The 15,000-nt window shown below is 42.3% G+C and overlaps 1 protein-coding gene across 5 annotated transcripts in view; it reads right to left on the bottom strand.

The window, feature by feature from the left end:
* Nucleotides 1-10,925: 10,925 nt before the first annotated feature.
* The window catches only part of NSD2 (nuclear receptor binding SET domain protein 2), a 152,908-nt gene continuing 148,833 nt past the window's right edge, over nucleotides 10,926-15,000 (bottom strand). For all 5 annotated transcript variants that reach the window (XM_085888625.1, XM_085888644.1, XM_085888634.1 and 2 more), the window contains one exon: nucleotides 10,926-14,046. In XM_085888625.1, coding sequence (XP_085744751.1) covers nucleotides 11,918-14,046 — 2,129 coding nt within the window. In that variant the 3' untranslated portion in view covers nucleotides 10,926-11,917. The remainder of the gene's footprint in view (nucleotides 14,047-15,000) is intronic.

The raw sequence follows: 15,000 nt of genomic DNA, 5'->3' as shown, positions 1-15,000 counted from the left end.
CTTATTGGGGTCCCAGCCGGTGTCCTAAAGTGGGTGGGATGTTTCAGAAATACCTCTATACAATTATGATTTGGAGTTTTGATCTGTACGAAGCTGCTCCCGATCTGGATGAAACATCACAATGGTGTTTCTCTTCGTTTACTTCACAAGTGTTTGTGACATGTATTTTGTTATATTATTGGTATCATATTAATTTGTGATTGGAATGATTCTGTTTGGAATGAAAATATAAAGAGATTGAGTTGAAAGGATAATCAGGAAATTATGCAAGGGATTCCACTGGTGACATTCACAGATTCTGCATTTGTAGTTTTACCATTGTGACATCATAAAAATATTACCCACCTGTTTTTTGCCCAAGTTCTACACGAAGTGGTTGTCCAGCAGAAGTCTAGCCCCCTGCCATGCATAGCATGGGTACCTCACTAGTATATACATATACATATATATCATTGTAACCACTCACTGACTGACTGATATTAATGTTCGGTACCTTCCAGGTGACATGGAAAGCTGAAATTTTGCGTGTCAACGGACATCGAAGCCGACATTCTGGAAAAAAACAAATCACAGAGCCGTCGGAAAGTGTCCGTAAATGAAAATATCTGAAAATAAGTGCTGCCTTGTTGTGCTCACTGCAGGTGAGCAACCCAAGACATTGGGGAAGCATGGTGCGTTATTGCTTACAATGTGTAAGCATACCTCACTAGTTCCTAATAAATTGGATCGCTTAATGGTCAGTAATTACTATCCCATCAGTCCTACCGTCTTTTCCTTCATGGAAAGCATTATTAAAACAGAAATGATTTTTTTTTTTTACACTTGAATAGAGGTATTTCAAAATTCCAGAAGAGTTTTGTGAGTGATAAATCAATATATATAACCACAGTCTTTTTTTCCTCTTTAATTGAACTAGTACGTGCCCATACGTGCGAGCCCGTATGTGTGTGGCCGTACGTGGGGAAAAAAAAAACAAAAAAAAAACTTTCAAACCGTGAGCCAGAAACAACAACCACACAGGCCGCTCCTTCACACTCGTGTGCCCGTATGTGCAAACCCCCCCCCAAAAAAAATTCAAACCGGGAGCCAGAAACAACCACGCAGGCCGTTCCTTCGCTCTCGTAAAGGACGACTGGATTGGGGCATTGTGTTTATCTATAAATGCGCATAAGAAATCGAGAAATTATTAGAATACATGAAGTCATCACTATCCGGAAGTGGTGTGTGCCCATACGGAATGTTCACATGCATTCCACGAATTATCGCTTGCATTGAAGTAACAACTGCTGTGATACTTACACACATAGAGTTAATTAAAATCAAAATTAAAATCAAGTTTACCTCCCTGTCTTTAGTTGCCATGACATCCGCTGCCATTGACCATTGCCACTCCTACGCCACAGTAACTAAGGCACCGATAGATCCCCATCGTAACCGGCACGGCATGTGACGTCATCGTCGGCCGACCGCGCATCGGCCTGCGCGAAGTTAAGTCCTCACTGTCTGGAAGTTCGCATATCGCAGTTACGATTATTGGCAATTTAGTTTTAATGGCCAATTATTCAAATAGCGCAAACGTATTTTTCCTTTTCGCAATGTCATTGCAAGGAAAAACACAAAGAGAAGAGAGAGAGACAGAGACAGAGACAGAGACAGAGACAGAGACAGAGACAGAGACAGAGACAGAGACAGAGAGAGAGAGAGAGAGAGAGAGAGAGAGAGAGAGAGAGAGAGAGAGAGAGAGAGAGAGAGAGAGAGAGAGAGAGAGAGAGAGAGAGAGAGAGAGAGAGAGAGAGAGAGAGAGAGAGAGAGAGAGAGAGAGAGAAAAAAAACAAAAACAAAAAAAAACTTTGAAACAACCACACAGTATTAGAATAAAGTCTGTTCCTTCGCTCTCGTAAACGACGACTGGATTGAGGCATTGCGTTTATCTATAAATGCGCATAAGAAATCGATAAAGTATTAGAATACACGAAGTCATCACTTTCTGGAAGTCCGTACGTTGTAACCCGTAATGGGCAACGCGGCTGAGGTTCTCTTCCCCATCCGCCACGCCTACGCAGCAACGTGTCTTGTCATTGGTTTAGGAAATAAACGACCATAACTTGGGAAGCACTTGTCCAATTAATATCAAACCTTCAAAAGGCACATCCTCAGGTCCCCAGCAATATAGCTGGCAAGTTTCAATTAGATCGGACCAGTGGCTGTCGAGAAAGAGCGGTCACAGACACACATACACACACACACATTGCTGGAATTATAGATAGATGGATCAAGGCTGCACAAATAAGTTGCATAATTCCCTTCCCTTCATATACAGCCTTTATGGCTGCTGGTTGCATCATTGGTTTGGCGCAGAGCTATGCCACTGAGGCAGTACCCTATTGCCAGTACACACTGGTGCTCATTTCACGAACCTCGGAAGGATGACAGGCTGAATCAACCCCTTGTTGTTAATTCAGCAGCCAATGGGGCTCGAACTCAGGACGCGAGGATTCCAAGCCACCACCCGAACCACGAAGCCAAACGCCAGGCTTTAGTTGCATAATTGATGTTGCATACATGGGTTTTGATGAGATATCTGACCGTTAATAATCCATAACTGCCAAAAAAAAGAAGTCAAATGGGTATCAAAAGTAAAATGCTAAATTGGACTGAATCTTGCCTAATTATAATTAATGTGCAGGAGGTCTGTATTAATGACGGGTACTCTTTAGAAAACGTTACTTCAAGTGTCCCATAAGGGACCTGCTGAGACACTCTTCTTTTCCTCCTTCATGTTCATGATCTTCTGAATATTACCTTATGAATACCGTCTGAATGTTCACAGATAAATGTAAAATATTTTCCTTTTATCCAAATTTGAACTCTGATGTGTTGCAAACAGACCTCAGTAGAATTTGTGAATTAGCAAATAAAATGTTATGTAATCGTCTCTTTCCATTGAAAAGTGTTTGCATTGCCTGTGAGTTGGAAGAATCCAAAAAGTATTTATAATCTTCACAATGAACAGTTAATGTTGGTAAATTCGATGCGCAATTTCAGAGTTAAGGTGACAGCTGATTCAAAATGGGTTGATCATTATTACCGAAAAATATTAAGTCAGCAAATTGAGGTTCTTTTTAAACAAGAAGTTGTTGCGACATCATCATTGTGACATTGCTTTTCTCTCCGCACTCAGCAGGGCAATCAAGAAAGAATTTCCTCCTCCTCATTGATGCCAACCTCTGAGTGCTTTATTTCTGTGTTCTATCCTCTTTCGATGTTGAGCATCAAGCATGGAAGCGGCACATTATGAGAGTCTTTGATATGACTCAGCCAGGACTCGAACTGTTGTAACAGCCGAACTCCAAGACTCCAAGAGGATGCTATAACCATTACGCCATCAAGTGTGGTTTGCGATGTTTTAAAAGCTTTGTTCATCTTGCACTGGAGTATGCATTCCTGGTTTGGTCTCCCTACTTTCAGAAAGACGAGGCATGCCTCCCTTCGCTTCGCTGATGGGTTTAATAAAAAGACAGCATGTTGTACTTCACAAACATATTGCATGTGGTGAGTGTCAATGAGGATGTAAAATGAAATACGACACATGAAAAATGATCTTTTATAACAAGTAATTGTTGTCGTCGTGGCTGTGGTTGTTGTTTGTGTGCTCCTGTCCTTTTAAAGGGTTTATGCTGTCATCCAGTAAATAAAATTCATCGGCTGTTGGGTGGTCGCTAGACTACCGGTATTCTCAGGTTTTCTGTCTGTATGTATGTAATGGACAGCTCTGCAGGCCAGAGGAGTCAACCGATTTTGATGAAACTTGACTGGTAGGTTCATACCAGGATCTAGTTGTACTAGTGCAGGCCCGTAGGTGCGTACCAGTAAGTGCAGCTTCGTTCCTTCGCTCTCGTAAACGACGACTCGATTGGGGCATTGTTTCAATTAGATCGGACCAACCGTATCATAAATGGCCATAACTTGGGAAACACCTGGGAAACAAACTCAGGTCCCCAGCGTCAATTGTGATGTCATATCAAACGAAGAAGAAGAAGAAGAAGAATTGTGACGTCCCCTCTCTCTCACCCCCACTCTCTCCCCCCTCTCTCTCCCCCCTCTCTCGCCCCCTCTCTCCCCCTTTCTTGAATTGTGACGCCCTCTCTCTCTCTCTCCCTCCCCTCTCTCGCCCCCTCCTCTTTCCCCCTCTCTTGAATTGTGACACCCCTCTCTCTTGCCCCCCTCTCTCCCCCTCCTCTCTCGCTTCTCTCTCTGTAAATGTATTCACAAATGTCTACCAAGCACAACAATTAATTCAAACCTTGGGAAAAAACAGCTTTCAAACCCTTGGGAATCAGCTGTTTCCCTTGGGAAAATTCAAACCTTGGGATTAATTACTAATTTGAACAATTAGTTCAAACCTTGGGAAAAAAACATCTTTCAAACCTTGGGAAACACTTGGGAAACGGATGAAGAACGATATCAAACCTTGAAAAGGCAGATACTCAGGTCCCCAGCATCGATTGTGACGTTATACCAAACGAAGAAGAAGAATTGTAACGTCAATCGTGCAAAAAATAAATAAATGAATAAACATTAATTGTGACGTCATTCATGACGTCATAGCACCGTGTCTTGTCATTGGTTGACAGATAAATGGCCGTAACTTGGAAACCACTTGTCCAATTAATATCAAACCTTGAAAAGGCACATCCACAGGGTCCTAGCAATATAGCTTTCAAGTTTCAATTAGATCGGACCAGTGGTTGTCGAGAAACAGCGGTCACACACACACACACACACACACACACACACACACACACACACACACACACACACACACACACACACACACACACACACACACACACACACACACACACACACATACACACACATTACTGGAATTATAGATAGATGCTTTTGAGCACCGTTGCTATGGACGCCACTGTTGCCTAGCAACGGGACTTTAAAATGTTTGAAAAAATCCGAAAAATATTTTCTTTTCGAAAATCAAAAATCGGCTTCCACGCTTTTATGTGCACTATAATCAACCTCTTTGCGAAAAATTTTCAGCCCGATCCGTCAAAAACTGTATGACTAGTATGCAATTATATAGCGACCACCCATGTCGCCTACCAGCTTGGCTGTCTGTCTGTCTGTCTGTCTGTCTGAGTTTTTTTTACAAGGACGGCTGGACCGACAACCACCAAATTTGGCACACAGCTCAAGTCCGATCTGGGGATTGTCCTCAAGGTATTTTCATCCACCCCCTGAGCCTTTGAAGATCACTTTTCTGGCTTTTTCATGTATATGCAATGTCATTGGTTAACAGACATCACGAGACATATAACACGACCAAAGGCCAGCACACCTAATAAGTCGAGCTGTGTATTCCACCTATTGGTTCACCAAACAGCTGGCCTAACTCCATGCACAATCAGAAATAAAATAAGTAAATAATACGTTCACCATTTTAGTGCTGCGGTAAGCCAAAGCTGTCTGCTACAGTAAGTGGTGTATAGTACGATCCTATTCGCAATCGCATCGCCATGCCAGTCCCTTGAAGATGCATCTTCAATACGGGGTGTTTCAAAAACATTGATACAACTTTGACTTCCTGCCATTTCTTTGTTTTTTGACCGATACCGTTTTCCTTTTCAGGGGTTGGTGGTGTTATCGTGGTATTTGCTCCTTGGAATTTCTCGCTCCGTAACTCAACTATGCCATTGACAGTGAAGCAGAAGGCAAAAGTGGTGGTTCTGTAGTACAAGACTAAATCTTATGGATACACCTGCCGGAGGTTCTGCCGGGAATTTGACCTCAGAACACGTGATGGACCCACAAATTGTGCCATTCAACGTATTGTGAAACTTTTTGAGCACAAGGGTACAGTGCACAACCAGAGCAAGGGCAACAGTGTCAGGCCAGCAACAGTAACCAAGAGCCAAGCCAACATCGTTGCCGTGTGGGATTCTGCAGTTGACAGTCCCAAGAAGTACCACCGCCGGTGCTCCCAGGAGCTAGGCATCAAACCAACATCAGTCTGGCGTATCGTCACTAAGGAACTGAAGGTTTTCCCATTCATAATCTCTATTAGGGAAAAACTGAGTCAAGATGACATGAGAAGGAGACTTTAAATGTGCAATTGGCTCAGTGACAGGATGGAGCGGTACCCAAACTGAATCAACCTGATACTGGTTCAGTGATGAAGCCCATTTCCACTTAAACGGTGCCATGAACAACCACAACAACATTTTCTGGGGGACAGACCACCTGGGGATATCACTGAGAAGTACGTGAAAGGGCCTAAGGTCACATGCTTCTGCGCCTTCAATGCCAGATGGGGAATGCTAGGGCCTTACTGGAATGAGAATGACAACAGCAGGATAGTGACGATCAACGGTGAGCACTACCGGGCCGTGCTCCAGAAGTTCCATAATTATCTAGCCCAGAAGTTCACTCCAAACCAGCTCAAGCCTGGTGTTGGCTTAATGGTTAGGGTGGTGGGCTTGAGATGCTAGAATCCTAAGTTTAAAATCCAATTCGGCTGTTGAATTCATACCAGGTGGGGTTGATTCTGCCTGTCATCCTTCCAAGGTCGGCAAAATGAGTGCCAGTTTGCTGGTATCCTGTGTCTGAGTGGCGACCCGTCCAGGATTGTGCTCAATAGCCAAGGAGACTGCTGAAGCAGCACCAACGCTCTGTACAGGTCATGTAATTAGGGTACCCAGTCTAATGGACTGGCTAACCTGTTGTTTTTCTTCTGTTTATTACAGCGCGGCGACATCGCGCTGTTATATAATTGGCTATTCTGTCCTGCGTCCTCTGTCACACTTATGGCCGCGTACGCCCTTTGATCTGAGGGCTATAGATAGAAATTTGTCCAACGTCACAACTCTTCCCATCATGCATGCTAATTCACCGTGTCGACATTTAAATTTTATAACTGCAAAATTGTTTCATCATTCTTAACCTTTGACTGCCCCCAGCCGCGCGATATCGAAGTATTCGCTTCTTGTTATTTTTCTTTTTCCGCCAGCAATTTGCAGGCTTTTTCGCTTTGAAAATCATTTTCTCAGGAACGCTAACTCCGGTCGACACGAAATTTTCACCGTAGTATGTATCTTTTTTCCATAGCATACTTAATTGATAATTATGACGTCATGGACCACGTGGTACGGGCGCCATCTTGAAAAAAACCGATAAACTTTGGACCTCTGTATCTCTGAAACCGTGCAATGGAAAAAAAAATTTGCTTCATATATTTTAATAAACTCCCCATGGGGAACATGGGTGATTTTTTGTGACGTCATCGGTGAAGCGGTATGCCAGTGAAAATTCATCAAGTTTCTTCCTCTCATAGAATGCTGCATGGGAAAAATCTGAAATTTCTTGAGCGTCATCTACACAATTCACCATAAAAAAATTATTGTGACGTCATCGGTGACTTGGTTCGGCAACCATCTTGTTTTGAAAATTTAAAAACAAAAAAAATCTTCTCCAGAACAGCTGGACAGATTGAGGCGAAACTTTACATGCACATTCCCCATGACATCCTTTCACAAGTTTGTTAATTTCTAATTGATAGGTCACATGGTTTGGTGGCAATCTTGAATTTACCCTAAAACCTCCAAACATCTTCTTCTCCAGAACGGCTGGTCAGATCAAGGGGAAACTTCACATCGATATTGCACACGCGTAGTGAATATAAGCTTGTTATTGAATAATTATTCAATTGATAGGTCGCATGGTTTGGCAGCCATGTTGGATTCAAGAATAATATTAAATAATGTTTTCTCTGGAACCACATAACCTATCGAAGCAAAACTGGCCAACTGTAATCTAACCCCATGCCTGCATATACGGTAAAAAATTATGACATCATTCGTCACATGGTTTGGTGGCCATCTTGGATAGAAAAACGTAACTTATCCGATTAACAGGAAACTTCATACACGTATTCCACTACACGATTGGAAGCAGAATATAAATTTCTGATGTCATAGGTCACATGGTTCATCAGCCATCTTAGATTGAAAATTAATATATTTTAAAAATCTTCTTCTCCAGAATGGCTGGACAGATTGAGGTGAAGCTTCACACACACTTTCCCCAAGACATCCTTTTACAAGTTTGTTCATTTCTAATTGATAGGTCACATGGTTTGGTGGCCATATTGAATTTACCCAAAACCTTCAAACATCGTCTTTTCCATAATGGCTGGTCATATCAACGGGAAACTTCACACACACATTCTCCAATGCAAGAGGTTAAAAGTTTGTTTATGAATAATTGATAGGTCACATGGTTTGACAGGCATATTGGATTTAAGAAAGATATTTAATAACGTTTTCTCTGGAACCACTTATCCTATCGAAGTGAAACTTTGCATCTGTCTTCCATCGCCATGTCTGCATATTCGGTAAAAATTATGTCAAAAGTCACATGGTTTGGCGGCCATCTTGGATAGAAAAACGCACCTCATCCGATTTACACGAAACTTCACAACCATGATCCCCTACCCCATTTGAGGCAGAATATAAATTTATGATGTCATAGGTCACGTGGTTTGTCAGCCATATTGGATTGAAAATAAAAAAAATTTAAATCATCTTCTCTGAAACGGCTGAGCAGATTGAGGCAAAACTTTATGCACATATTCCCTCAGACATGCTTGAATAAGTTTCTTAATTTCTCAGTGATAGGTCACATGGTTTGGTGGCCATATTGAATTTTCCCTGAAATCTTCAAACATCTTCTCCAGAACGGCGGGTCATATCAAGGGGAAACTTCATGCACATATTCTAGAAGGCAGGGAGATATAAGTTTGTTAATGAATAATTGATAGGTCACATGGTTTGGCAGCGATATTGGATTTATGAAAAATATTAAATAATGCTTACTTTGGAACCACTGCATCATTCAATGTGAAACTTCACAATTATGATCTCGCGAACATGTGGAATGTACGTTTCAAATTTCAACCCCATCGGGCACAAGGTCTGGCAGCTAGAATTATTTGAATCTGAGAAATTTTAGAATTTTTTTTTTTTGCACAAGGTTCACTTGGCTGCACCTGCATGCATTTAAGGGTACAGGAGTAGCAATTCAATTGATACCGATGATGGCCTCAAGAAAAGTGGTCAACTGTATACAAAATAAATGGATGGAATGTGGCCTGTTCCTCGGTCCATAACTTGTGAATCCCGCGTTGTAGAGAAACGTGTGGGTCCTCATTAGACTCACGGGAATCCCACTTTACGCTCTGCACCGATCGTGTCCACATTTATTAGTTTGTGTTCAGGTTAATTAAACACCAATGCAATTGATACCAACTATGTATTCAGGAAAAAGGGCTAACTGCTGACATAATAAATAGAATGAGTGCAGCATGTTACTGGGTCCATAACTCATCAATCCCACATTGCAGAGAGATATGTGGGGGGGGGGGCTTCGTATTGCTCGGTGGAGTTCCGGTTTACCCTGTGGACACATGGTGGCATTTCCTGCACATTTATTACTTTGTGTTCAGGTAATAAAAACGCCAATTCAATTCATACCAACAATGTCCCCAGGAAAAAGGGCCAACTGCATACGTAAAAAAATAGATTGAACACTTCACGTTACTCGGTCCGTAACTCATCAGTCTCACGTTGTGTCAAAACAGGGTGGTATTTGTATCAAAGCCGAACATCTTGGTACCCGGTCATCACTGCCAGCAGTTATAAAGTGGCAGTTCTAGTTATTAGTATTAATATTGTTTTGTAATAACATTATTAATATTATGCTTTGATCATTATTGTTGTTATTAGTTCTCCACTGGTTTCACCAGAGAGGGCAGTAGGTCTGCTCTCCATTTGTCTGTCCCACCTGTGGGGTTTCTTTTGAGACTGTTTTCCCCCATACCCTTCAACAAATTCAACTGAAACTTGGTACACGGCTTCATTATAATAAGTTACAGAACAAGTTAGAGTTTCAGGGCGTTTTGTCAAATTTTCACAGAAGTACACCCTTTTTGGACTTAGTAAATATCACATCGGTAGCAGACATGTATTGCAAAGCAATTCTCGCTCTTGTTACTTTTGTTATGAGAAAAACAGCCTTGAAAAAACACCACAAAAAGCTATCCATAGACCTTAACAAGGCGTTTGTCCATGGTGGAAAAGCCCCTTGGGGATGGGGGCAAATTCAGTTGCTACAACCTTCATCGAGTGACCCTTAGTCACCCTGGAAAGTTTGTTTGAGATTGGATAAGTAACGATAAAATGTACTGTATCTTGGTCAGGCAGACAGCAAATTGCGTATTTTAGTACGATAGATAACTTTGTTTGAGTTAGTAGAGAGACAGTTCACGTGTCATATTCCTTCTCTTTTTCACAACAATCATCCTTTACTGAATATGCTCATGAGCTTAAATTAGATTTCCTTAAACCATGCCAAATTCAAGCCTTTCTTGTTTTCTTATACAAGATTATTTATGGTTATTTCAAAATCAAACTTACAGCTTTGGTTATCTTCAGTCAGTTCAGAATGACTTACAGGCCTGGTCTTAAACCAAGTTGGAGAAACTTTGAGACTAAACATGAGAAAAACCGTATTTGGTCCACGTATTGTCCAAATTTAGAATACAGTATGCATATCTCTGAAACATTTTGGCATTAAGTTTGATAGTTTTCCATCAGAAATGCAACACGTTTAATTTATACCCCTTCTTCTCAGGGGATGGGTATTAGACTCCATTAAATGTTTACTTCCCACGCTATCGCCCAGGAAGTAATAAACCATTTTTGCCAATTTGTATTCCTTTCTGCATGTTTTCTGGATTTGTATTATTTCTGTGGTTACTTTTGATTGCTTTATACCATTTGTATAATTAATTTGACACACACACACACACACACACCGAAATATAAAATCAATCAAGATGAGAAATACTCCAGTAAGGGAAAGTTTTGCACTTTACTCCTCACCAGAGTGAAACAAGGCAACAAAGAAATCACAAAACACACTCAAGTACACGCCGCACTTTCCCCAAGCATGCGTTTCGGGCGTAGGCTCGGTTAAAAACTATGATTACATTTGTCTATGCACAACGCAACTACCACAAAAATGCTTTCACATTAACACATGCACTTCAATACAACGATGGAGGTTATACAGTGGCACTTTGTTCCTGCTTCACACTGTAGGGCTTGTGGCAAAAAAATAGAATAAAATACAGCATATACCTACATGAAAATGCTGTCCAATTTGATGAGGCCTGTGGCCATGATGCACAACGCTAGGTCGTGACTTAATGAAGGCAAACTGTGCCAACATGGATCAAGTTGTTCAGGGAAATGAGAGTGGCGAAGAGTGAGAGGGAGACAGATGGCAACCTGCACATCGCATGAACAATGCAGCCAACGAAAGACAAACCACTTAAACCTGTTTCTTTACGTATGTCTACACATCTGTCACCCTTTCTACCTCTCTGTCTATCCAAACTCACGTGGTGAACTACTACAGCATACTTGGTGTGGAATCTAAACTAAAACAAAACAACCTTGTTATAAATACTAACAAGTTCTCCACTTAAAATGCAATTCTCATAACTTTGTGTTGACGAGTCTGTGAATTGGACCTTTGTGGCTCTCTCTAGTGTTTTCAAGTCAAGATCAAGTTTGTCTCAAAAGCACCAGGTCATTGTGGCTCAATCCGTAGGCCACTTCAGGATTCTTCATACTCCGGACATGCCATGGTGACTACTGTTGTTCGAGCCTGTAACCAAATCCCCACCACTGACATAGCAGCCACCATTCTACACATACTGGAAAATGATGTGTCCCTGGCTGAAAGAGGCTGGGTCACTTGTGGATGCGTCCATTCCTGACAGTCCCAGTTTTTGCAAAGTACTTTTTGAAGTCTTTAACAGTGACAGATGAACATGCAGTCATGGACCCCACAGTGGCTGACTCTTCATGCCAACATCAGTGAGGCAGACATCCTGGTCAGCAAGAAGATCACTCATGCTCAAGTCCGAAATGCACACAGACTCATCAGTGTTCACTTCATTAAGTCCTCCATCCTGTACAAAGCTGTGTGACCTGCAGATCTCACTATTGTCAGAAGTTAAAGGACCAGCGTTTAGGTGACCTGAGTTTGCTCCATGGCCTGAAAATTCCTCTTGTAGGCCACAAGGCAGGCGGCCATATCCCTGTACAATTGTTGCTTCTGACAAGTGACCATTTGCTGGTCGGCCCAGTTCAGTAAATGATGGCAACGTGCGCTGAGGTGGGAGAAAACAACCAGAGGAGCTGAGGAGCTCACAACGATCTGAACGACTCGGGCCAGAACCTGGCAAGCAAAGGGCATCCATGCTTGCAAGGCGGCTTAAGTCTCGGCAAGCCCGCTCTAAGCTGGCAATGGGCCCACCTCCGAGCATGCATGGCCTTTCAAATCTTTGTGGCATGTCTGCTAAGCCTGGAGTCAAGAAACAGCTATCAGGAGCTTGTCTCCCATCACCAAGCAGCTGAGAAGACATATGAGGAAATGGTCCATATGAGCTGTAAGAACTGCGTCCTGCCACCCGTGACCGCTTTGCTTTGGGAAATTGAGCACTGTGGAGGCCTGCTATGCTCAGTGGACCAGTGTTAGCCATTTGCTGGGTTGGGAAACCCAAGAAGCCAGTAGGAGGGTAATGAATTGGAGATGGCATTCCAGGCTGACCTGGCTGCATTGCAAGCCAAGGTACTCCATGAAAATTTGGTGAAAATGATTCATGCTCTGGAGGTGAGTGAGAGTCCAGAGATCCAGTCACCTCCTCCTCCTCCTCCTCCTCCTCCTCATCCTCCTCCTCGGGAACAAGGTTGCGCTGCAGTGGAGATGATGATGATGGTCGAGGTGGCATTGGTGGTGGAGTTGGTGTTTGTACCAATTCTGGTGTGGAGCTTGGTTCCTCTAACATTGGTACAGGAGGAGGAGGTGTAACAGCAAGGAGTTCAGGCAAGTTTGTGGAGTGAGGCTCAGCATCACTGGATGCTCCATCACAATGATCAGCCTGTGTGGGATGAAGCTTCGTGCCATTTAGTAGGTCATCACATTGCTCTGTCAATGTTGGCTGAGGCACAGCTTCAGATATCTCAGTACAAGCTTTTACTTTTGTTGGGAAAATATCATCATGATTCTTGAACTTGTCACATGTCTCAGTCAGTACTGAATGAGGTTCAAAATCTTGTGATGTTTCATTACAGGGATTATTTGAAAGAGGAAGAGGATCCAGGCCATTTAGTAATCCTTCACATGGCTTATTCAGTATGGGATCAGGCTCTAGTCCTTTTGATAGTCCATCCGAGGTCTTCTTATGTGTGGGGTTAAGTTCTACAACATTCAGTAGCTCTTCACGTGGTTCAGCCATCAAGGGTTTTGGTTCAAGTTTTCCTTCTAACTTATCACAGACATTGTGTGTGAGATTATGCTCAAAGTTTCCTTGTGACCTCACATTAAGCTCCTCTTGAGATGAGCTGGGCTCATATACATCCAGTAATCCGTTACATGCCTCTACCTGTGGTGGGTAAAGGTCAGAATTTCCTGATGACTCAGCAGAGGGTGACTCAGCAGAGGGTTCAGTCAGTGCCAAAACCACTTCTGTTGGGTCAATAACATCCTTATCTTCACAATTATATGTCCCATTCTGTGTGGGACAATGTTCAGAGTTGTCTGATGATCCTACAGAGGATTCAACTATTGAATTTGGAAGTTGTGCAATGTCAGGGATATCCTTGGCTTCAGAACACATGTCTAGTGACACAGTAGAAGTGGTTGTTAAATCCTGTGAAGTGTCACCTTTGGATTTCTTGCTCATAATTAAAGGATTGAGAGAATGGTTAACAGTCATTTTCACTCCCTTTTTCTTTGCAGCCCTCAAAGAAAGGTGTGCTGAGCATCGCCGGTGGCCATCCCGGCCATGCTTGAGAGCACCTGTTTTATGATCTTTGCAGTACGAGTTGGTGCATATTGTGCAGAACACCACAGTCTTCTCACCACACACCACACAGTGATGCCGTGGACACTCCCATTTTCCTAAAGAAAGCAGGGCAGAAGTAAATGGAGGAGAGGTCAGGATAACATGATAAAACTGAATATCAAATTTTGGTGTGACAACTAATGGGATGCGATGCTAGGTTAGTCTCATATCATTCAAGTAATTTCAATTCCCAATCATCAATCATCAATCATCAATAATTATGCGTTGCAGTGTCCTTATGATGAATCACCCCCCTCAACACTGCAATATTCAATCACTTGCGCAACACAACCACAAACATGTGCATGCGATGACAATTGCACAGACAATCAGGCACATGCACACCATCTCAAATTTTAAAGAAAAAGAAAACTCAACACAAGTGGGCTGAAAGGATGACCCATATGTATGCACTGAGTTGTCTATATATCTTCTGAGTTGTCTAGCCTGGGTTTTAATCTTGGCCCAGCTTTAAACTGTCATCCTGATGTTTTGTAGGCAGGCCAAGGCTTCAATGTGTGTGCCGTCCCTTGAATGGACGTTAAACTGGACGTTCCTTCTGTTAGCATTAATTAGTACGTGTTAAAGGATGCAATGGTATCCTCACAAAGATTAGGTGAGCTATCGCTATCTTCCTGGCTGAATTACAAATTCCAGCACACTCAGTCGAGTATCCTGTATCGGAGGAAACCGACTTTAATCCTAACCAAGAAACTACTTTGGCAGAACCGACGCTCTGTATACAGCATAGTGCGCAAAAACACGAGTCCAACAAAAACAAAGAAGCAAACAAACAACAAACAAAATAAAAGCAGTTATTGTATTTTGCTGCATGGATTTGGAACAGACATGTGCAACAACTAAAATCATGTGCTCTCAGAGCAATGAGAAATTTTATGTGAATTGTGAAATATGGACTTTGAAACTTTACATCCTATTTTTTGTGTCGGATAATGCTCCAAGTTTTGTAATTGTTGCACACTGCTGAACGACATTAAGATCATTATTTG

The sequence above is a fragment of the Eptatretus burgeri genome, chromosome 1 (genome assembly GCF_056783735.1).
Source record: "Eptatretus burgeri isolate ZD-2024b chromosome 1, Ebu_testis_v1, whole genome shotgun sequence".
Taxonomy (NCBI): domain Eukaryota; kingdom Metazoa; phylum Chordata; class Myxini; order Myxiniformes; family Myxinidae; genus Eptatretus; species Eptatretus burgeri.
This window is presented reverse-complemented; position numbering and strand designations above follow the sequence as displayed.